Below are 25,414 nucleotides of genomic sequence, written 5' to 3' on the forward strand. Positions count from 1 at the left end.
CTTAGCCTATTCATTTAAAATAGGTTAAGTACAGCAACAATTTTGTGTTGATGTAGCACCTTTGACATAGAAAAAACATTCCAAAGTGCTTCACTGAAGGGGAAAACAACACCGATAAGTGCAGAAGTTCAGAGAGATGATTAGGGCATGGTGCAATGGGTTGAGAAGGCATTCAAAGATGGAGAGAGGAAGTAGGGCAAAGGGGTGGAAGGGAGAGTGGGAAATGCACAGGTCAGAGTTGGGGGAACTAAAGGCATGGGACACAAGGTTGGAGAGATCATGGAGGTCAGGTAGAGTGAGGGCATGGAGGGATTTTGAAAGTGAAGAGAATGGGAAAGAGGATTTTCATTCAATTCCCTGAAAATAGCCCACAGAGGGATTTGCACCTCCCCCCCCCCACCTTGACTCACAGATATATTGCTACTGTAGAGTGTAGTTCTGACAATTCTAGAAACCCAGTAATCTGATTATTTCTACGTAGAACAAAACAGTAAATTTCTAATTTTTCTATCTTTTAAAGGCTATCCTTTCAACGATGTTTGCCAGTGGTTTATTGACCGAGCTGACCTCATATTTGTTGTGTTTGATCCTACCAAGCTGGACGTCGGATTGGAATTGGAGATGCTATTCCGCCAATTGAAGGGTCGCGAGTCTCAAATCAGAATAATTCTGAACAAGGCCGACAATGTGGCCACTCAGGAACTGATGAGAGTCTATGGAGCTCTCTTCTGGAGTTTGGCACCATTAATCAATGTCACCGAACCACCAAGGGTCTACGTTAGCTCCTTCTGGCCCTACGAGTATCAGCCCGATACAAACCAAAACCTCTTCCTGAAAGAGGAGGTCTCCCTACTAGAGGATCTCAACCAAGTCATTGAGAATAGGCTGGAGAACAAAATTGCCTTCATCCGCCAGCACGCCATACGTGTGCGCATTCACGCCCTTCTTGTGGACCGATACTTGCAGACTTTTAAAGACAAAATGACCTTCTTCAGTGATCCTGAGCTGGTCTTCAATGAAATATTGGATGAACCGGACAAATTCTACATCTTTAAATCCATCCTGGCTAAAACCAACGTCAGCAAGTTTGACCTCCCCAATCCTAATGTCTATAAAGATTTCTTTGGCATTAATTCTATCAACACTTTCAAATTGCTGTCATCGCAGTGCTCATACATGGGAGGATGTCTGCTGGAGAAAATCGAGCGCATCATCGCCCATGAGCTTCCTGCTTTGCTAGGAACCATCACTGCTGGGAAAAACCCATCTCTTTCATCCTGTGACACCACTGGATGTGGAGAAACGCCAAAGAACCGATACAGAAAGCCCTAAACAAGGAGCTTGTACATTATTTATGGGTGAAATAGCTTATGTCTTATCTGTCCAAGAAGCCATGGTTCATTAACCCTTTGAGAACTGAACTTTCAGCATCCATACACCTGTTGTATACCTTAAAGGACATTAAAAAAACTTTATCAAGTTTGTACCAATAATATGAAAAAGACGAGAAAACATAAGACATTTTGTAATGAATATAATTCTATGAACAAAGATGTACTAACCTGGTCATTTTTGACAGTTTAGAAAGGTTTATAAAGGGCTCAGAGGGTTAATTTATTTGCAATGTGGCAGCGGTTAGTGTCTCATGGTGCATGTTTAGAATAGAGCTTTGATAGCACTTTTGCCCTGTTTGGAGCATGGTGATTCCCAATTCTTGCTGGTGCTAAAATTTGTTCTTGTATTTTTTTTTCCCTCATTAGTTATTCCTGGTCACCATGTATGCTTGCTGTGTCTAAAACACACCCAGTTTCTACCTTCACTCACCCCATCTTTCAGTTAAATAACCCAATTCCTCTCCTTTGCCTCCCCAGGTTTTTGGATTATCATTAACCTGATTGGCAAACCATAGATCCTGCCAGAAGGCACACAAGCTCTAACGCATTTGATTACTGGGCACCTGGAAATGTAGTGAGAACCTTACTGACAAATATAGTTGGTTCCATTGCCGAACCATACAAATTTTCTCAGCTGTTTTCTTTGAAGTAGCAAATGCAGAGTGCAGTAAAAGTAGAGGAAAGACGGCAGTGGTGCTGTGTGGTGTAAATCATTACAGGTTAGGGGAGACCCATATTACAATACACACTGTTTCACAACCTATACAAACTTTAAATAGTTTAATTAGCTTTGCTTTAGGATTACAGGTTAACTTATAGGTTATTTAACTAGTTGTCATTTCTCTTGCACCCATTTTTCTTTCAATTATCTTTTACTCGAACTGCCAACACAATCTCCTGTGCAATGGACACACTGATTCATAGACTCAGGTCTATGAATTGTTCTTATGACAGAACTCATGCAGTCACTCTGTGCTGAGTTTTTCTAGAAACACTGTACCGGCACGTGTTAATGTGCTTTGACACAGTGCCTTTGAGATGAAAACTTACAGCTACTCAGATCAGGACATTATATTAGCTGAATTAGGTGTCGTAAAGGAAGACCTTATAACGTCTTTGACTATAAACAAGCCAATCTGAAAGTGAAATGTGTCCTGCATGCAGAAATATTGTAAACTTACTTGACAACACAGCTAAGATTGTCAAGATTAAGTTTACTTCAAGATAATACAAGGGTTTGTTGCTACTGTTTGTTCTTCATTCCTTTTCTTTTAAATACCTTCCTTTTTATTTTGCCCCTCCATTTCTATAGCTGTCCATCTGAGAACTATATAGCTATCTATCCTTGTCTTTGCCTCTCCCCATGCCCTACTGTTGTGGCACTTGAGATGGTGCTTCAAGTTGGAAATCCAATACCACCTTCATCAAATAAATTTCTACTAACAGGATACTGAAAGCATTTGATTCAGTTCAGGAGTTAAAGAAGTTTCTCTTCATGGATGAAGAAATCCATTTACGTGGTTGGAGAAAAGTGTGCTGTGTGTAAGTAGGAAGAGGAGAGTTAGTGAGGCAACTAGTGTAAGAGTGAATCAATGTGGGCCTCAGAGAATCTGTATGGACTATCATGGTAAAATAGAACTAAGAAGGTATGAAATATTTGTCCAAAGAAATTTAACTGTTTGAAGAATAATTAATCATTTGAACTAACAAATGGTTTCTTCCTATTTGTTTGGAAACCGCATTGAGGATATTGTTTCACCCCCACATGAACGATTACTTTTATCCAAGAGGGCTGACATAATTTGGCTTTAATAGTGCATTATTCACTTTTAGCTACCTCCCAACACGCTAAAGGCCACAAATCACAGGTTGGTTGCTGGTCACTCAGTGATCAAGCATGTTCAAGTGGCTCACTTACCAAGGACTGCAGTACGTGATTGGCCTTTTTTTTTTAAAAAGGAAGGACAGTTAATTGCCATTGATGGTCAGAGTCAACCAATAACAAACTCATTTTTGTGGGAGCTTTAGTCTCGTGTTTTTCCCCAACTCAGACTCTCAGCAACAAGGAAATCGCGTACCCAGAAATAGGGATGGGAGGCACAGGAGGGTACATTAATGTTGGTTTCCGGGAGAATAATGACCAGAAGGGATCTAATGTGATATTCAATAGGAAAAGTGGAGCAGTTAATATGGAGATGGTGCAGTGTCTCACTCAGATTCTGTCCATACAAGCCTTGCAATGTAATCCTCCTCCATTAACTGTCCACATGAATTAGTGGTTCAAATGCTAAGAGGTGTAAAACAGCAAAGAAATAGTTGAAGATGATTACTTTGGGAGGTCTAAGTGGTGTAGAGTTACTGATCTACACGTATTTCCCAGTGTTCAAACTTTTATCACTACATTCTCCCAGAGAAATCATGTTAAAATGGGAGGGCGGGGGGCTCGCAGATCGTCATGGGACCTCTTGGTGTGGACAATAGCTAGCCATGTACTATCATACAGACTCCATGGCACCTTCTATGGATGGAGAGTGAGGACCATGCAGCATCTGATAATGGTGTCCCTGATCTGTGGATTCTGGGTGTTGGAGGGAGCAGAACAATGTTGGCCATATAGGGTTAGATGTGTGACTGTAGGCATTAGGGTTGTTTGGTTAGAATAGAGAGTTGTCTATGCAGCAATAGTCATTTTTAACCTGTGAAAGGTCTGTTTTTTTGTGACTGTATTCTGCAAACAAACCCCATGTTCCCTGTATTCTGTGGTTTCCTCACTGTTTGGAGAAAATGCAACTCCAGAAGCAAAAAACTCAGACAATCAGTACTCTCCAGGGTTGATTGTATGAATGCATGCTGCTGGGGAGGATCCTTGCCCATTGAAAACATATTGGAACATTGTGGGCAGGCTCGCCACAAGTTTAATGGATGGAAAATTGTTAGGAGGGCACATTTGTGAAACCGGCCCTTACATCTAGGCCTTCTGATTCTCGGTCTTTTCCCCCTCCTTGAATTCATATCAAAAAGTTGGATTCAATTGGCGGAGAAAATCTGTGCTTTTTTGGATCAAAAATTAAACATTCTCTTTGGAATCAGAAAACACCAGGCTTAACGGGACAGAAGGCAACAAGCTGAATCAATAAGGGAAGTCTACTTATAGCAAAGGGAAGGGTTGTGTGTCAATGTAATCATTTAAGGCCGGCTGATTGATCCTTCTTACTTTAAGATTTAATTTGGCTTGAAAGGCATTTTATCATGTTGAATTTTGGAATTCACCTTTTAGGAGTTCATTGCTGGGTTACATCAGGTTAAAGCCTAAAATCAGAAGGCTTAGAAATAGCCTAAAATCAGGTTCCTTTTGTTAATTTTTGTATTTGGCTCTGGAGCTATGGAATAAATCAAAGACCAGTTTACTTCACTTTGTAGACTACGCAGGCCCTTCTAATAAAGCTAATTTCCAAACACCGCACTTTGTTCTTTTTCTTCTTAGTTGTCCTGAGTTGCTCGGAGATTATTTGTACAAATGAAATCTATTTCATTGCATCAATTCGTTTCCTTTGAAGTCCGAAAGATAGCAGTCTTACTGACAAATCTTTAGAATAAAATGTACCTTTCTTGTGTATGCCAACTCCTTGTCCTCTCATGTGTCACCTCGCCTAACACCTGTCCTCTTATGTATCACCTCTCCTAACTCCTTGGCTTCCCATGTGCCACCTCTCCCAATGCCTTTACGTCCCATGTGTCACCTCTCATTCTCTGGAAACTACTACCCTGTACTTGCAGCCTACCTGTCTTTATAAAGTATCTTCAGAATGTTTTTCTGTTCTACAGGACTAAAAAAAAGCATAGTTGTTATTAGAACCCAATCCTTATAAAGGAACCCTGAGGAGATCTGCTCGTAACCATTAAAAATTAATTCTAAAATTCTTGAACTGATGTTTCAGTTAGTAAATACACCATGAGTTGCACAAGGTTCAATTCGTATTGGGGTTTGCTGCACCCAGCCGGGGTGCTACAAGTAGTTTCAAGTTACTTGGACTGACGAGAGGTAAATTAAACCAGGATTCATGTTCTTGATCATTATTGGATGATCCCTGTACTAAGCTCACACAACTAGAAGTGCCACATAGGAAGAAGTACAAGAGGGAGTATGGTGATTGTGAACCCATAACTCAGCTAGAGTGAGTGTCTCCCAGGGAGAGAAGAATACAGAGAATGAAAGACTTGCATTTCACGACCACTGGATGTCCCAAAGCGCTGTATAGCCAATGAAGTACTCTTTGAAGTGTAGTCACGTAGGAAACATGGCAGCCAATATGCGCATAGCAAGCTCCCACAAACAACAATGTGACAATGACCAGATAATCTGTTTTTAAGATGTTGATTGAGGGATAAATATTGGTTAGACCACCAGGATAACTCACCTGCCTTTCTTCAAAATAGTGCAATAGGATCTTTTATGTCCACCTGAGAGGGCAGACGGGCCTCGGTTTAACATCTCATCTGAAAGACAGCATCTCCGACAGTACAGCACTGGAGTGTCAGCCTAGATTTCTGTGCTCAAGTTTCTGGAGTGGGACTTGAACCCACAACCTTCTGACTCAGAGGCGAACCCACAACCTTCTGACTCAGAGGCGAGAGTGCTACCAACTGAGCCACCGCTGACACTGTCTGTTTAAACACAAGTGTCTTGGATTTCCATGGGGTTTCTCCCGATATAATTTTGATGGGGGATCAACATAAGTTCTGGAAAAACAGGCTCCTACTGATCTTCTGCCAAAGTTACGCTGGCAGTGTGGAAGAACGTCACAGGAATTCTACCCCAAGAATGAGAAAACCCAGAGTGAGAAAAGGCCAAATTTGAAATTACAGGGTTTTAAAATCTTTTGAAGAACTTCAGGCAGTACAACGAACCCACTTATGCTACAGTGATGCCCCTCCTCATGCTAAGGTGAAAACCCTAGTAGTGCTGATGCCTATCCAAAAAATTTTGTTACCCCCTACGGGATGGAAAAGGTAACATGTTGAGATAGTTGACATAGGCAGTTTTAATGTTAAATGTTAACATGCAAAATTGTGATTTAAAAGGAAGTAAAGTTTGTGAATAGGATGTGCATGCATTACACAACTTTTAATAATGTTTGTAATTATGTCATCTCTAAATAAATATTATTTGTATATTTCTATATTGACCCTAAAATGAACTGCCAGATCTCCAATGTGCCATAACTGGAAAGTGCCAAGGGGATTTCAAATACAGGAAAATGTTGGACATACCTGGGCTGCTCTAATGCACCTGTTAGTAGCCACTGACAGAGGCTAATGAAGTTGTGTGGAGATTGCTGCTGAAACCCTCATCCATGCCTTTGTTACCTCTAGACTTCACTATTTCAACACACTCCTAGCCAGCCTCCTATTTTCTACCCTCCGTAAAATTGAGGTCATCCAAAACTCTGCTGCCAATGTCCTAACTTGCACCAAGTCCTATTCACCCATCACCTCTGTGCTTGGTTAAACAATGCCTCAATTTTAAAATTCTCATCCTGGCTTTCAAATCCCTCCATGGCCTTGCCCCTCCCTATCTCTGTAACCTCCTTCAGCTCTACAAACCTCCGAGATATCTGCCCTCTTGCACATCCCCGATTTTAATCACTCCACCATTGGTGGTGGTGCCTTCACAAGAGATTAATGTGCAAAGTTAAAGCACATGGGATTGGGGGTAGTGTGCTGACGTGGATTGAGAACTGGTTGTCAGACAGGAAGCAAAGAGTAGGAGTAAACGGGTACTTTTCAGAATGGCAGGCGGTGACTAGTGGAGTGCCGCAAGGTTCTGTGCTGGGGCCCCAGCTGTTTACATTGTACATTAATGATTTAGACGAGGGGATTAAATGCAGTATCTCCAAATTTGCGGATGATACTAAGTTGGGTGGCAGTGTGAGCTGCGAGGAGGATGCTATTAGGCTGCAGAGTGACTTGGATAGGTTAGGTGAGTGGGCAAATGCATGGCAGATGAAGTATAATGTGGATAAATGTGAGGTTATCCACTTTGGTGGTAAAAACAGAGAGACAGACTATTATCTGAATGGTGACAGATTAGGAAAAGGGAAGGTGCAACGAGACCTGGGTGTCATGGTACATCAGTCATTGAAGGTTAGCATGCAGGTACAGCAGGCGGTTAAGAAAGCAAATGGCATGTTGGCCTTCATAGCGATGGGATTTGAATACAGGGGCAGGGAGGTGTTGCTACAGTTGTACAGGGCCTTGGTGAGGCCACACCTGGAGTATTGTGTACAGTTTTGGTCTCCTAACTTGAGGAGGGACATTCTTGCTATTGAGGGAGTGCGGCGAAGGTTCACCGGACTGGTTCCCGGGATGGCGGGACTGACCTATCAAGAAAGATTGGATCAACTGGGCTTGTATTCACTGGAGTTCAGAAGAATGAGAGGGGACCTCATAGAAACGTTTAAAATTCTGACGGGTTTAGACAGGTTAGATGCGGAGGGAGTGTTCCCAATGTTGGGGAGGTCCAGAGCCAGGGGTCACGGTCTGAGGATGGGGGGTAGGCCATTTGGGACCGAGATGGGGAGAAACTTCTTCACCCAGAGAGTGGTGAACCTGTGGAATTCTCTACCACAGAAAGTAGTTGAGGCCAATTCACTAAATATATTCAAAAGGGAGTTAGATGAAGTCCTTACTACTCGGGGGATCAAGGGTTATGGCGAGAAAGCAGGAAGGGGGTACTGAAGTTTCATGTTCAGCCATGAACTCATTGAATGGCGGTGCAGGCTAGAAGGGCTGAATGGCCTGCTCCTGCACCTATTTTCTATGTTTCTATGTTTCTATGCCAAGGCCCCTAGCTCTGGAATTCCCTCCCTCAACCTCTCCACTTCTCTTTCCTCTTTTAAGACGCTCCTTAAAACCTATATGTCCCTATATCTCTTTACGTGGCTTCAAGTCAAATTTTGTTTGATAATGCTCTTGTGAAACGCCTTGCGACGATTCATTATGTTAAAGATGCCATTTAAATACAGGTGGTTGTTGTTGATGAGGTGGGGGAAAAAGTCAGAAATTAGGAGATTTTTAGTTTCAAGTCCAGAGGGTGGTGAGAATGTGGAAATTGCTACCACAGGGAGTGGTTAAAGCAAATAGTATCGATGCATTTAAGGCAAGGCTAGATAAGCAGAAGGAAATAGAGGGTTATGCTGATAGAGTTAGATGAGGAAAGATGGGAGGAGGCTCGAGTGGAGCATAAACGCTTGCACGGACTAGTTGGACCAAATGGCCTGTTTCTGTACTGTATATCCTATGTAGGCTAAATTTGAAGTTATTGAGATTTTCATTGAGATTGGATCTGTTCCCACTTAAAGGGGGAAAAATTAATTTTAACTAGTAAAGTTGCCAGTGTCACTGGCAATAGAGGTAAAGGCCTCTGAAAATGGCCACGACATTAATGGAGCAAAATTCATCTGGGGGGGGATGCAGACTGTTGGCGCAGCGCTTACCTGCCACACAACGCAGTCCTGATGGCGTTACTGGAGGCATCCAACACGAAATTCGTGTGCAGAAGCGGCATTGGAGCTTCGCACAGCCTCTTTCCAGAAGCGAGGCTGTGGAGCTCGTAAGGAATTGTCGGCAATGAAGAGTTCTGAGAATTAAAGGGGCCATGCGCACTGAAACAATACAAATTAAAATGAAGTGAAACAATACAGTTTTCAGTCCTTTACCCATTTAAAAAAAATCAATATTAAAAAGTCACAAATGTGAATGCTCAGCTCAAAGCTAAATTCCCTTCCTAACCTCAAAAAATGGGAAAAATGCCTCAGTATGAACACAAATTGCTCAGCAAGCCAGGAAGGGGCACCCATGATCTTTCATGCAGCACTCCATCTTTGTGCAGGGGATCAACACTGCAAGACAGGACCTCTACCCACCAAGGCCAGGAGGCCCTCCAGAAAGAACGATGTGGGAGTACATCACCGAGGCCGTCACTGCCAGCAGTGTCGCCCCCACCATCTAGCTCCAGTACCCAAAGAAGTTTCATGACCTCAGTTCACTGGTCAGGGTCAGTGAATGCATCTTCAAAAGCCATCTCCTACCAACTGCATCACTAGCCTCACACACTGCCCAATGCACGACCCCCACCCACAATTACCCACCAACCAACAATCTGCCCCAATTACATCTCCCATTTCTAGCCTCACCTCATCTCTTTGGAGGCTATTCTTGGCAGGAGCATGGCTGAGCCCTTGGCCAACAGCGGGGCTGAAAGGATATAAGATGTTGGTATTCTCATACATTATCCTCTTTCTGGCATGCACCTCATGCTTTGATGCCCTCCCACCACCACAACGCCACCCTTCTGCCTTCCTCATTTCACACACCCAAGAAATGCAGCCTGCCCAGCCAGTGGGTGACCAAGAAGAGGGAGAGGAGAGTGAAGAACAAGATAATGATTGATTTGACACTCCAAGCCACCTCAAGGTCAAACACCAAGGACATCCCACTGAAAGTCAGCAGCCTTCCACCAGGCATGCTGCAGCTACTGGGGTAGCATTGCGTGACATCAGTAGGATTAGCAAAGTCACACACAAGACTCTCACTAAGAGAATGCACATGGGTGAGGAGTTGATTTCTGGATGTCACATTGGATGAATAGACATATATAGGTGGATTGGAAAGTTTGCTTTGTGGTGGCTCTTATTTCAGCATCGTGGCCAAGGGGACATTGTCAGTAACAGATGGAAGATAAGGTGTGGGACTAATGATTCCATCCTGGATATCCTGGCCACAAAGGGGCTGTCTGGTATGCATCCTTCTATCTGATTCCTCCTCTTCTGTGTCTTCCACTTCCATCTGCAAGCAGATACTGTCTTCTCTTCTTAGGCAGTCCCCTGGAGTCGTGGATGACTTGCTTCCACACTTAAATGAGTTCTAAGGTGACTGATGAGACCAAGGGATCTACAGTCTCTTATCACAGGTGGGGCAGATGCTGGTTGGAGGGACGGGTGGATGGGGTGTTTGATTTGTCGTTCCACTTTTTGTGCTTGGCTTCTGTGTGTTCCCGGCGTCCTCCTCCACTTTGAGCGATCTTGGGCCAAGGATTCCCAAAAGTCAGTGGGGATGTTGCATTTTTTCAAGGAGGCTTTGAGGGTGTCTTGAAGTATTTTCTCTGCCCACCCGGGGCTCGCCTGCCGTGACTTAGCTTGGAGTAGAGTGCTTGTATCGGGAATCTAGCATCGCGCATGTAGACAATTTGGCCTGCTACCCTCATCCCCAGGAATGCTACCTCTGGAGCTAGGAAGACGCACTTCGCCTTTTTCAGTCGCAGCCCTACCCGGTCAAGTCTGCGTAGCACCTCCTCCAGGTTGTGGAGGTGTTCTTCAGTATCGTAACCCGTGATGAGGATGTCGTCCTGAAAAACCACCGTCCCTGGAATCAACTTGAGGAGGCTTTCCATATTTCGTTGGAAGATCGCAGCGGCCGAGCGAATCCCGAACGGACATCTGTTGTACTCAAACAACCTCTTGTGTGTCGTGATGGTGGTCAGCTTCTTCGACTCACTCTCCAGCTCCTGGGTCATGTAAGCTGAGGTCAGGTCCAATTTTGAAAAGAGTTTGCCACCGGATAGCGTCGCAAAGAGGTCCTCCGCTCTCGGTAGCGGGTACTGGTCTCGGAGTGACACTCGATTGATGGTGGCCTTGTAATCACCACATATCCTGACCGACCCATCTGCCTTGAGCACCGGCACAATCGGGCTCGCCCAGTCACTGAATTCGACTGGCGAGATGATGCCTTCCCTCAGCAGACGGTCCAATTCGCCTTCTATCTTTTCCCGCATCACGTACGGCACCGTTCTGGCTTTGTGCTGGACTGGCCTGGCGTCCGGGTTTATGTGAATCACTACCTTGGCCCCCATGAAAGTGCCGATGCCGGGTTGAAATAATGAGTCAAATTTGTCCAGGACCTGTGAGCATAATACTCGCTCCACAGAGGAAATTGCATTGACATCGCCCCATTTCCAGTTCATGACAGCAAGCCAACTCCTCCCCAGTAGTGCGGGTCCATCCCCCGGGACAACCCAGAATGGCAACCTGTTCTCCAAATCTTTGTGGGTCACAACTACAGTGACGCTGCCTAGCACCGGAATGATCTGCTTTGTGTAAGTCCGTAGCTCTGCGTCAATTGGCGATAATTTTGGCCTCCTGGCCTTGGACGCCCACAACTTTTTGAACTGTTTGATACCCATCAGGGGAGCTTGTTAAAGGTGAGATGAAGCATTGCAGCAAGGAAGATTGAGAAGAGCGTTGGTGAGATGGCACAGTCATGCTTGTCTGCCCTTGTATTGGGTCTGTGGTGGATCCGTTGGTAAGAATCACAGCTTGCATGTCATCGTGTAGCAGGCAGAATATGGTGATGTATTTGAGGACACTCCATAATTCCTCACGGTTGACAGAGTCAAAGGCCTTTGTGAGGTCAAAGAAAGCCATGTACAGAGGTTGATGCTGCTCCCTACATTTTTCTTGGATTTGTCCGCTGTGCCCCTTAGTCGGCGGAATCCACATTGCAACTCTGGGAGGAGCTCTTCGGCCACTGGGAGAAGACAATGGAGGAGGATTCTTGCAATGATTTTCCCTGCGGCAGACAGCAGTGAAATTCCTTTGTAATTACCAGTCGGACGTCCCCTTTCTTGAAGATGGTCATGATTACGGTGTCACTGAGGTCCTCTGGCATGCTCTCTTCCTTCCAGATCAGAGAGAAGAGGTCATGGATTCGTGCCAAGAGTACTTCTCCGCCATGTTTCAGTACTTCGGCGGGGATTCCATCTGCTCCTGAGGCCTTGTTATTTTTCAATTGTTGGATGGCCTTTCAACCTCATGCCGGGCTGGAATGTGCTGAGGTGGTGATGGATTGCATGCTGTGGGATGGAGTCAAGGACACTCGCGTCAAAGACAAAGTCTTGGTTGAGAAGATCCTCGAAGTGCTCCTTCCAGCGGGCACTGACTGCCTCTCTGTTCTTGATGAGCACCTGTCCATTCTCAGTGGAATAGGACCTTGAGTGCTTGGGCCATAGGTGGACTTGACTGCGCTAAAGAATCCATGCACGTCGTGATTGTTGGCTAGATGCTATCAATATGAAATGACAGCATAGAAACATAGAAAATAGGTGCAGGAGTAGGCCATTCTGCCCTTCGAGCCTGCACCGCCATTCAATGAGTTCATGGCTGAACATGCAACTTCAGTACCCCATTCTTGCTTTCTCGCCATACCCCTTGATCCCCCTAGTAGTAAGGACTGCATCGAACTCCTTTTTGAATATATTTAGTGAATTTTCCTCAACAACTTTCTGTGGTAGAGAATTCCACAGGTTCACCACTCTCTGGGTGAAGAAGTTTCTCCTCATCTCGGTCCTAAATGGCTTATCCCTTATTCTTAGACTGTGACCCTTGGTTCTGAACTTCCCCAACATTGGGAACATTCTTCCTGCATCTAACCTGTCTAAACCCATCAGAATTTTAAACGTTTCTATGAGATCCCCTCTCATTCTTCTGAACTCCAGTGAATACAAGCCCAGTTGATCCAGTCTTTCTTGATATGTCAGTCCCGCCATCTCGGGAATCAGTCTGGTGAACCTTTACTGCACTCCCTCAATAGCAAGAATGTCCTTCCTCAAGTTAGGAGACCAAAACTGTACACAATACTCCAGGTGTGGCCTCATCAAGGCCCTGTACAACTGTAGTAACACCTCCCTGCCCCTGTACTCAAATCCCCTCGCTATGAAGGCCAACATGCCATTTGCTTTCTTAACCGCCTGCTGTACCTGCATGCCAACCTTCAATGACTGATGTACCATGACACCCAGGTCTCGTTGCACCTCCCCTTTTCCTAATCTGTCACCATTCAGATAATAGTCTGTCTCTCTGTTTTTACCACCAAAGTGGATAACCTCACATTTATCCACATTATACTTCATCTGCCATGCATTTGCCCACTCACCTAACCTATCCAAGTCACTCTGCAGCCTCATAGCATCCTCCTCGCAGCTCACACTGCCACCCAACTTAGCGTCATCCGCAAATTTGGAGATACTACATTTAATCCCCTCGTCTAAATCATTAATGTACAATGTAAACAGCTGGGGCCCCAGCACAGAACAATGCGGTACCCCACTAGTCACTGCCTGCCATTCTGAAAAGTACCCATTTACTCCTACTCTTTGCTTCCTGTCTGCCAACCAGTTCTCAATCCATGTCAGCACACTACCCCCAATCCCATGTGCTTTAACTTTGCACATTAATCTCTTGTGTGGGACCTTGTCGAAAGCCTTCTGAAAGTCCAAATACACCACATCAACTGCTTCTCCCTTGTCAACTCTACTGGAAACATCCTCAAAAAATTCCAGAAGATTTGTCAAGCATGATTTCCCTTTTACAAATCCATGCTGACTTGGACCTATCATGTCACCTCTTTCCAAAATGCGCTGTTATGACATCCTTAATAATTGATTCCATCATTTTACCCACTAGCGATGTCAGGCTGACCGGTCTATAATTCCCCGTTTTCTCGCTTCCTCCTTTTTTAAAAAGTGGGGTTACATTGGCTACCCTCCACTCCATAGGAACTGATCCAGAGTCTATGGAATGTTGGGAAATGACTGTCAATGCATCCGCTATTTGCAAGGCCACCTCCTTAAGTACTCTGGGATGCTGACCATCAGGCCCTGGGGATTTATCGGCCTTCAATCCCATCAATTTCCCCAACACAATTTCCCGACTAATAAAGATTTCCCTCAGTTCCTCCTTCTTACTAGACCCTCTGACCCCTTTTATATCCGGAAGGTTATAAAATGCTGGAAATACTCCGCTGATCCGGCAGCATCTGGACCTGAGACGTGAACTCTGTTTTTCTCTCTACGGATGTTGCGCGACCTGCTGAGTATGTGCAGCATGTTCTATCTTCTCAAGGGCCTAATTTACCATCTGAGCCCTTGCCAAATGTCCAGCAGCATTCCCCACACCTAAAAAAGACTTTTCATAGATATTCACATATATTGCAGCAAGCCACCACTTCAATAAGATGAAAAAAAAAGTCCAAAACCTTAAATTCAAACTTACCTGAACAATATGAGTGTCCCTTTTGCCACTGTCAGCCTACTTGCATGCCAGGATAGCCTGGCGTGCTTAGGATCGAAGTTCGCACTTATGATGTTAAGTCAGCATTGCACATCGACTTAGGTCACAACACCACTATTTTGTTTGGGATGGCACTGCCAGTTACCGACAGCACAAAGGTAAGGACGAAAATGCCGGGCACTGCAGCACATGCCAGCAGTTGGCAAAAGGCTACTGTTTTAACACCATATAATGACAGTACGGAGTGACGTTCAGGCCGCAAATTTCTAGCCCAAAAAGTCTACCTGAAAAGACAAAGAATACCTGCAATCTAATTTTGACAACGTGTGTACAAGTGTGTTCAGGTTAAAGTGGGAAATAGATCAAAAGACTTCTTACAAAGAGAGCTGTCAGGACATCTACTTAGCAGCCTTCTTGCCATCTCTAACTGAAACAACACAATTCCATTTCAGGATCACATCCCTGCTTAAAACGAAACACAGATGCTTTGGAGGTGCTTTTGTGTCAATCTGAAATACTTTACAAAGGGAGAATCTCCCCCCTGAAGTGTGAAATCTCTTCTCTTTCTATAGAGAGGGATGCAAGTGATCACCTGGATAGACTGTGTGCAATCCTGTGGAGTTAGCAATTTTAGTTCAGTGCTGAGGATGGAACTCGATGACAGATGGTTTTAAAGGCTGATGACTTATTTAATGACCTGGACTGAACATACTGTACTCTGCATTTACTTCACTTCCTTCAATGGTACCAGCTGTATCAGCTATCAGCTTTGCTGTATGGAATCTGCTGCATTTACAACAAGTTATCAGCAGGTTGTGCTACAAGACCAAAAGACAACAAGCTGTAGGTTATACAGCAACTGGCTATCACGTCATTCCATGTGTCGGGTGATTGCCAGAACTCAATTCACACCAGTTCCAGTTAAAAATGTCTGACCTGACCAGCATTAGGCAAAATGAATCATGAGATGAGATGTTTGCATAAAGGGAGCCATTTTACACCAGTACTGACATAGACATAATCTGCTTCAGCCTTTCTTTTTCTGCAATTCTTTCCCCTCTTTCCTTGGAGCCAGTCCTGCTGGTTATAGGGCCAGCTCCTGTGGCCTTGATATCCTCACAGCATCAAAATGTAGTGGATAAAAAGATAATTATCACCAACAATGGAAAACATGGAGGAAAGCACCAACAACAGAAGAATATTAAAGCAAAATACTGTGGATGCTGGAAAGAAACAGAAGAATATTGACTGCTTGCACTGCTCCAGGCTCTGCTCCGATATAAAAACAATATCCTGAATAGGAGCAAAACATCTTTAAAACACTTTACACTGATATAGCATCATTAATGTAGCAGAGTATCCCCAAACATTTCAGGTATAGGAAAGGAGGGAACAGACATTGAGCAGAAGTGAAGGAAAGTTATAGGACTTTTAACAAGCACTAAAGTGGATTAAGACTGCTTTTACAACACTGAACAGTACCCATCCAACACCACCCTCGATCCCAAGATCAGTACTGTGCTGTTCAACCACTTGTCCCACATCCAGCTATGGAGGAGCCACAACTTCCTCGCATTATATCAGCAAGACTAAAACAGTTCTGTTCAGTTCTTGCCAGAGTGCACTCTCGTCCCCTGATTCCATTCTCTTCCCAAATGTTTGCCCAGGCTGAATCTGCCAAGGCACAGTTTTGGTGTCTCATTCAACCCTGAGCTATTCAATTTGTCACCAAGGCCACCCTCTTGTAATGTCACCAACTTTCGCTGTAATCAGTTTAAAATGGATTCGCACTCTCCAGTCTATTTGCCCATCAACAGTTGGCGTAAGGGATCCTGATAATTGGAGGGGGGTGGGATGGTGGTAGTTAGGGTTCCTGATAATTAAGGCTACAACTTAAAAGGAGGAGCCTGCAGTTTTCCAAGTGAAAGCTGGAACTCATCCAACAACATGCAAGTGTGAGAGAGAGTACGTGCAAGTGTGTGTCTCTCTCCGAGTCAAAGGGTTCAAGTGGCACTTTAATCTAGGCCAGAGAAGTCCAAATGATTTTCTGTCCATTAATTTAAATGGAATGGAAAAATCAGGCTGCACTCCTTCCCATCCAATCTTCTTGCATTTGCTGTGCTCAGCTGATCCAATAGTCCCAGATGCAGGGCCAGGACTTGAAAAATCTATAGCACAGCCTGCTTCACTTGACTTGAAGTTTCACTTCATAAACATATTACTAAATAAAATTACTTGGTTGATCCATTAATGTTGAGAACAATTCCATTGTTGAGAATATTATGCTACTAAGAATGAACATTGCAATTAGTTATAGTCTTCAAGCTCCACCAATGGCTTAGTGTGTTGCGGTACTGAACCATACAGACTAGAAGGCTTCAGCTTCTATTCCCGGTCTGTGCCAAGTCCGTTGATCTCAGTAATTAGGTTGCTTGAACTATTCTCAGAGTGCCTGGGTTAAGAAGAAGAAAGGTCCAGCCAGATTCCCATCCTTGATTGTTATGGAGTGACAGCTGCTGGAAAGTGCCCGCGTACAGATGTTTGATGAAGACAGGGTTGACTGCAATAGCGATGCCCCAATGGCTGGAATAGTCTGCTGGCTCATAAATGAAGAGTGGCCGGAGTGGTGCTGGTACGCATGAAGCCCATCCCTGGCAAGGAGTCAGCGGCATTAGATAAAACTGGAAGGAAAAAGTCAGATTGAAAAAGATGTTGCGCTGCTCTGACAAAACTTGAGGCACTAAGGAACATGGATAAACAAAACACCTGGCACAGTCCGAGAGGAGGATGGGGTTCCTGCCATATTGAAAACTCATTAATTGAAAGGTATTGCGTCAATTCTGACTTGAAGTTAAGCCAGCTGATTTCCTAGTGATCTGACTTGGCTGGTTCCTCAGCCCCGCAAGGCTGTCGGAGGAGTCAATACCAAAATGAACTAGTGAACTTCCCCTCCCTTCCACGTGACTTCAAGTAAAACCAGAAAAGGATTAAAATAATAATGATCTGTCTATCTATAATATTGTGCCCTCCTCATGCTGCAGAAACCAAGCAAAATCCCACATTCCATTCCTCAGTGCTACCAAACCTCACAGTCCCTCTCTGCCATAGTTCCACACCGCAGACACACCTCACAACATTACCAGAGCCCAGCATTTCCATAACTGCTTTTAAAACCCACAAGTCTCATTCTCACTACTGCTAAAGCCAATGTAACTACCTCCTACATGCTACCTTTATCTTGTGTATCATGGGCTTTAATAAATGATAACATAAGAATTGTATATATATATATATATACACACATATGTAGGCAAAGAAAGAACTTGCATCAATATAGCATATTTTACGATCCATAGTGTTTACAGCCTGTTATGTATGTATGTAAACCTAACCAAAATGTAAGACTTGCCACTAGGGGGCACACCTGTGGGAGACCTAAGGGTCATCTATGCACCCTAGGGCAAGCAGGTATAAAAGGTGATTCACCATGCTGCTTCCCCACTCTGGAGTCTGAATAAAGAGACCAAGGTCACAACAAGCTTGCGATACAGTCCTGTGAATTTATTCTGAACATAACAAATCGGCGACGAGTAATGGATCACGAACCTTCACGCAGTAATGGCTGCCGTTGGTAGACTTGAGAGATTTGTTGAGGGTGATGATTGGGAAGCCTTTATTGAGCGCCTCGACCAGTACTTTGTGGCCAACAAATTGGACACGGCTGGAACAGCGATCAAGCGCAGGGCGATTCTCCTCACCGTATGTGGGTCATCGGTATATGGCCCCCTTAAAGATTTGCTGGCACCGGTCAAAGCAACGCAGAGCTGTGTATGTTGGCTAGGGAACACCTCAAGCCAAAGGAGAGCATCCTGATGGCCAGGTACCACCATTACACGCACCGTCGCTCCAAGGGCCAGAACGTGGCAAGTTTTGTCGCCGACCTAAGACGCCTTGCGGAGCAGTGCAAATTTGCAGAATTCTTGGGGGAAATGTTGCGGGACATTTTCGTGCTTGGAATTGGCCACGAGATCATTCTTCGCAAACTGCTGTCTGTCGAATCCCGAAATCTGAGCAAGGCCATCACGATAGCCCAAGCCTTCATATCCACGAGCGATAACACGAAACAGATATCTTCACAGAATCATAGAAACATAGAAAATAGGTGCAGGAGCAGGCCATTCAGCCCTTCTAGCCTGCACCGCCATTCAATGAGTTCATGGCTGAACATGAAACTTCAGTACCTCCTTCCTGCTTTCTCGCCATAACCCTTGATCCCCCGAGTAGTAAGGACTTCATCGAAGCTCACCAGCAAGTAATGTGCATAAAAATAAGGTTTTCAGCAGGCAGAACAGCACAGGGCAGGGCCCACACGAGGCCAGACCTAGGCCTAGAGTGACTCAGAGTCGGCTTATCCATTAGCACCGTATTGGCGCTGCAGGGGAAACCATAGAGCTCATCAATGTCGATTCAAGCCCTATGTGTGCAAGGGCTGTGGAACAATGGGGCACCTCCAGCGAATGTGCAAATGATCTCTGACTCACCAGGTGGCAGAGTCAGGAGAGGGCAACCGATCCAGCGAGGATCACGATGAACGAGCAGGAGAGGCAACTGAACCGGAGGATGAAGAGGAAGTATATGGGATACACATCTTCAGCACCAAAAGCCCTCCAATAATGTTAAAAGTCGAACTTAACGGCACTCCAGTCTCCATGGAACTAGTCAATCAGTTATGAGCCAGAAGGTATTCGAGAGGCTGTGGTACGACGAAGCACAGCGACCCAAGCCGATCCCGATTCAGGCAAAGCTGCGCACCTACACCAAGGAACTGATACCAGTTATTGGTAATGCTGACATAAGAGTATCCCATGAGGGAGCAGTGCATGATTTACCACTGTGGATTGTTTCAGGTCAACGTTGCTTGGTAGGTGGATGGGGAAGATTCAATGGAACTGGGAAGACCCCTGCGTATCTTCTCTGGCGAACGATGTCGCCCCTTCTCAAAGGCTGAGCAAACCCCCACCTTCAGCTGAACCAGGCATCGAAGTGCCGATCCCCGAGGCAGAGGCCGCTCATCACGACCACGAGGAGGTGAAGATCAACCGAGCAGCGGTACAGGTGCTGTATCCACCACCCGAAGCCGACGACCTCTTCGTGACGATGGAAGAGGCTCCAGGTCGATCATGCGGAATGGGACTCCGGCTGAATCGATCCGAATGCGTCTTTCCGATGCCAGAGGCAAAATCCCTGGGAAGGAAGATCGCGGCAGTCGGCATCACGGACACGGACGAGAGGGAGTCCAGACCACGGAACGGAAGAACATCCAGACCATGGGATGAAGGTGCGTGCAGACCACGGGATGAAGGTGTGTCCAGACCACAGGACGAGAGAGCGTCCAGACCACAGGAGGTCGCCACAATGGAACGGAGTAATATGTTGCCCAGCAAGGAAGACGACTGGGTTGGGGCAAAGGTAAAGGGGCAGCGCTGAGAAGGCCAGGAACCCACCACGTTCCAATAAGTTGTTTGCACTATGTAACCCATGTGAGCAGTCCTTCGCGGCCAATGATGTACCATTACATGGGGTCGGGGGGACCTTACAACAAGCCAAAGTAGCGGGCAAACACCAACCGGTCGTTTTTTATCTGACAAACTACTTGTAACGAGTGATGTGTTATCACATGGGGTCGGGTGTGTTGTACAGCAAGCCAAAGTAGCGGGCGAACCCCAACCAGTTGTATATGTATCTAACAAAGTATTTGTAGCAAGTGATGTGTTACCGCATGAGGTCGGCAGTGTTGTGCAGCTAGCAAAAGTAGCGGGCGAGCCCCAAACGATTGAACATGTATCCAATAAGTTAAACATAGCAGCAGCCTGTATTCACGGGACTAAAGAGACGTACCAAAGAGTGTCCCAGTATGTCCTTGAGTCAGACAAGCTGCCCATCCCACAAGTTTGGGAGAGCAGAGGCACCATTATCGATGCATTGTTTTGAGAACGTCTACCACTATGCACTGTAACATGATCCCCCACGGGCCAGGCACTGAGAATGGTACTAATGCCCTCAGTTGGCTACCGTTGCCCACCACCGGGGTGGAAACGGCGCAGCCTGCAGATCCACTCGCGGTCTTGGAAGTGCTAGAAAGCGAGGGATCAACCGTAACGGCCCCCCAGGTTAGAACCTGGACCAGCCAGGATCTCACGTTACCGCCTGCCAAAGGTGAACTGCTAGACGGGATGTTGCAACCTATCCGTCGCAAAGACGAAAGGCCCATCCCAACGTTGCAAAGTAAGGCAGGGCAGCTACACACAGTCAGTGGTTCGGAGCCTCCATACTACAGCCCACGACCCACAGGGACCACTAGGCCTCCCGCCACTACCGAAAGTCTCAGGGCCATTGCAGCCATCCTGGGCTTGCTAGATCTCAGGGTCAGCGACAATAGCCCAGAGCAGGCAGCCCAAATCACTAAACCAAGCACCATGTGTATCACGGTAGACTCCCTACAGACCCGGCTATCCTGGGAGCTAGGCAGTCACCAGACAGAATCACTCAGAACCGCGCCTTCTGTAGGCCATCTGCAGAGAATGCACCATGATCGCACGGCCGCCCCCCCCATGCGACATCAGAATAGGTGATGTAGACCATGTTCAGGGCCCCTATTGGGCCGCTAGCACCGCATTAGCCAAGGGGGGGAATGGAGTGTATGTGTTGCAAACGGAGCGTTTGATTGTGAAACCGTGTACTGGACTAACGCGTAAAGCATTTGGACGAGACCAAACTGTGAACCACAGATAACCAGGAACCACTGTGAAAGGACCTGGCCCCCAGCGACCCAGTAACACGATCAACTTCGCCGTCAACCACGAGGATGAACCCACCACGTCGGGACTTCAATCCAGGCGATCGACCCGGGTATGCGGGGTGCCAGATCGCCTCAACTTGCAAATAACTTGCACATAAGACTTTGGGGGGGGGGGGGGGGAAGTGATGTTATGTATGCATGTAAACTGTACCAAAATGTAAGACTTGCCACTAGGGGGCACACCTGTGGAAGACCCAAGGGTCACCTGTGCACCCTGGGGCAAACAGGTATAAAAGGTGATTCACCATGCTGCTTCCCCACTCTGGAGTTGACCAAGGTCACAAAAGTTTGAGTCTGCGATACAGTCCTGTGGATTTATTCTGAACATAACACAGCCGATGAAGTCGTTTTGGAGTGTAGTCACTGTTGTAATGTAGGAAATGCAACAGCCAATTTGCACACAGCAAACTCCCACAAATAGCAATGAAATAAATACCCAGATCATCCATTTTTAGTGACGTTGGTTGAAGGATAAATATCAGGCAGGCACCAGGAAGAACTCTTCTTCTCTTCTTCAAATAGTGCCATAGGATCTTTTAAGTTCACCTGAGGGGGCAGACGGGCCCTCGCTTTAATATCTCATCTGAAAGACAGCACCTCTGACAGTGCAGCACGTGGTTAGTACTACACTGAAGTGTCAGCCTGGATTCCATCCTCAAGTCTCTGGTCTGGGACTTGAACCCACAACCTTCTGACTCCGAGGCAAGAGTGCACCACTGATCTAAGGCTGATAAACATATCATCACAGAATTACAGTTTTAATAAGAAACTTGGACAGTTACTAAATTTTATCTCCAAAGCACCAGTAAAAATCAAATACTTCCCCAAGTTTTAAAATCAGAATTTGAGTGATTGTCTCACTGTATATCAGTAACCCTGATACTGAAACATGGCACAAAACAGACCTGTCTCCCAACTAGTGAGCAGTGCCACACGAGAGGTGCTAGTGGTAGATCAAAAAAGGAGTGAGAGTGTGCACGTTCTGTATGTTACACTTTTAGGTATCACACATTGTCATGCTTAATCATCAGCAACTTTAAGCAAAATTTTAGGCAAATCTTTCTAAAATTATACGTTCATTGCTACAATTATATATTTATAAAACAAGAAAACTGACTGGCAGATATGCATTTTTTTATTTGCTACTGAAAATCAATTGTAATCTGATCATGTACAAATTTATTATAAAGGAGAAAGCAAATCACTCAAGATACTTAAAAAATTTCCTTTCAGCTGCTGTTTTCCCCCCTCAGGGTCCAAAATAAAACTAACATAATAAAAACATTAAAAGTTATATGCTGAAGAATAATTAAGACTTACTGGTGAAGTTTTCTTTCACGTATTTCAGAAGCTTCATTAATGTTTTTACAAGAAATTCGGCCTCTCTCAAAATTCTGAGCTTTAAAAAGCGATCACTCTTAGATTCAGGGAGATGGTGCAGCCTGAGCATGTGCAGTATTTCCAAGGTGCACATCAGTTGAATGCTTTCACTGCCAGTGGCCGGATGACAGGATATCCTCATGGTGCAAAAGGATTTTTGAGTTTCCCTCTGTGTTTTCCCAAATTATTCGTGAAACAAGCTACAGAATGAATTTTTCAGATAGTTTTACATTATTAACTGTTAATCATTAGTCCAGAGAGACATTGCGTAGATTTTAAGCTTGCTGCCTGGCCATAAAACTGGAATTGAGGATTGGATGCCCATTATAGAAACCACCCAAAATTCATTGCCATTGAAATCAGATTAACGCCAAATTAACTGGCTTAGTGAGGGTTAAATATTAAACTAGATTCCTAACCAGTTAGCTTCCAAGCAATATTGAGCCTGGCTGTGGAAGTTCTCTTCGGGAGGAGGGTGGGGGTTAGGGAACAGCTTAGCGGGTATAATGGGCAACGTCTACTTTAAGGTAAGTGGCAGCCTGTGGGGATTTAGCAATTTTTGTCAGGTTTTATGCTGGTACTAGACACACTCGCCACAGTCCCGGTTCCCTACCTCGATGTTTATTGTGCCAGTCACTAGGTTCTGCCAAGCATTGCTATTGCCCAAAAATCTTTGCAAAGACTGAAATAGATATATTAAAAAAATGTATGTATCCAAAATAAACAGTCTTTGTAATTACTGCCAACATTTTTATCCCCATATGCTGCTACTCATTTCCTGAGAATTTCTAAAGCCAGGCTCACCCACACTATGTAAATTACACTTAAACCACAAAATCAGCACACTAACGGCCAGTGGGTGCTAATAACACAACATGCAACTAAAACCCGAACAAAAATCTACGTTAGTGCCTTTCCTCATTCCAATTAGTGTTCTTATTTTTTCCTAAAAACAAATTAATAGAAATGTGAAAGCTTTTCAGGTAAACATACAGGTATGTGACCATTAGAGCAACATGCAGGTAGACACCAAGTATCCTGGAAATTGCCATAATGCAGTTAATTTCTACCAATCTATACACCCATCATTACTGCAAAGGTAGTTCCATCCTGGATGGATGGATTCTGGGTGACCAAGGTTATCCTCTCAAGTTGTGGCTCATGTGCGGAATCCAAGAATTATAACAGAAAGAGAGCATAATGCGGCACATGTATCCATGAGGTTACAGATCAGGCACTAAATTGGCCAGGCTGGGAGTGGGGGTGAAATACTGAACAGCCTCGAAAAAGGTCTCAAAATTACAGTCGTGCTTTGTATGTGGAATAATAGTGTTCTCAGAAGACGACTCATCCTGCAGAAAGGAGAAAAAGAAGGGGCTAAAGGAAATGTCGTGGAAGGGGTTGAAGGAGATGGCAATTAAGTCGAGGCCCAGGAGTTGCCAATTCCACAGCAGCACAGTGGGATAAACTCGCAATGTTTAGTGGAGAGCCAATTATCTTAAAACTTGGAAGTCACCCCACCTCCACACCCAGAGCAAAAACATTCATGCTCCCAATGAATAGTCAAACAAATCCTGTGTTAAATCATAACCCTTTATTATACCTCAACCAACATGCATGCACATCCAGTGATATCCTGAAGTAGAAGTATTCTATGAGACAAAGGAACTCCCAGCAAACTTCTGAGTATCGGTAAGGACGATGGTGCCTCTGGGAGTGCAGCCAGAGCAAATTCCAAGGCACCGCGGGTGGCTCAGTTGCACAGGAGGGAGGGACGAAGAATAAAAGAGCTCTAGTGATAGGGGATTCTATAGTTAGGGGAACAGACAGGCATTTCTGCAGCCGTAGACGTGACTCCCGAATGGTTTTGTGCCTCCCTGGTGCCAGGGTCAAGGATGTCACGGAGCGAACGCAAGGCATCCTGGGAGGCGGGGGGGGGGGGAAGAGGGTAAACAGCTAGAGGTCATGGTCCATATTGGGACCAACGACATAGGTAAAATGAGGGATGAGGTCCTACAGGAAGAATTCAGGGAGCTAGGAAGAAAATTAAAGAGTAATCTCAAAGGTAGTAATCTCCGGGTTACTACAGGTGCCACGTGCTAATAAATATAAGAATAGAAGGATAGAGAGGATGAACACGTGGCTTGAAAGTTGGTGTAGGAGGGAGGGCTTTAAATTCTTGAGGCGTTGGGACCGCTTCTGGGGGAGATGGGACCTGTACAAACCGGACGGGTTGCACCTCCACAGCGCCGGGATCAATATCCTCGCAGGGAGTTTTGCTAGTGCTGTTGGGGTGAGTTTAAACTAGCTTGGCAAGGGGATGGAAACCTGAGAACGAATTCAAAAGGGAAGGAAGTAAAGCAGAAATTGGATAGCAAGAATCTAGAAAGCGAATCTGTAAGACAGAGGAAACAGGGCTTAGTATGTAGTAAGCAAGGAGGTCTTCCTGTGCTGAATGGTATATACTTTAATGCCAGGAGTATAGTGAATAAGGCGGATGAGCTAAGAGCACAGGTAGACACTTGGGAGTATGACATTATAGCCATTGCAGAAACATGGCTGAAAGAGAGGCAGGTTTGGCAAATCAATATTCCTGACCACAGGATTTTTAGACAAGATAGAGAGAGGGGTAAAAAGAGGTGAGGGGATTGTGGTAC

The 25,414-nt window shown here is 45.2% G+C and overlaps 2 protein-coding genes across 4 annotated transcripts in view; one reads left to right on the forward strand and one right to left on the reverse strand.

Moving 5' to 3' along the window:
• Positions 1-4,854, forward strand: part of srl (sarcalumenin) — a 153,664-nt gene extending 148,810 nt beyond the window's left edge. Inside the window, exon 8 of the mRNA XM_070901739.1 lies at positions 521-4,854. Coding sequence (XP_070757840.1) covers positions 521-1,332 — 812 coding nt within the window. The 3' untranslated portion in view covers positions 1,333-4,854. The remainder of the gene's footprint in view (positions 1-520) is intronic.
• Positions 1-25,414, reverse strand: part of glis2b (GLIS family zinc finger 2b) — a 364,253-nt gene that overhangs the window by 322,496 nt on the left and 16,343 nt on the right. For all 3 annotated transcript variants that reach the window (XM_070900832.1, XM_070900834.1, XM_070900833.1), the window contains exon 2: positions 22,698-22,957. The gene's annotated coding sequence lies outside the window, so the exon portion shown is untranslated. The remainder of the gene's footprint in view (positions 1-22,697; positions 22,958-25,414) is intronic.

The sequence above is a fragment of the Pristiophorus japonicus genome, chromosome 15, assembly GCF_044704955.1.
Source record: "Pristiophorus japonicus isolate sPriJap1 chromosome 15, sPriJap1.hap1, whole genome shotgun sequence".
Taxonomy (NCBI): Eukaryota; Metazoa; Chordata; class Chondrichthyes; family Pristiophoridae; genus Pristiophorus; species Pristiophorus japonicus.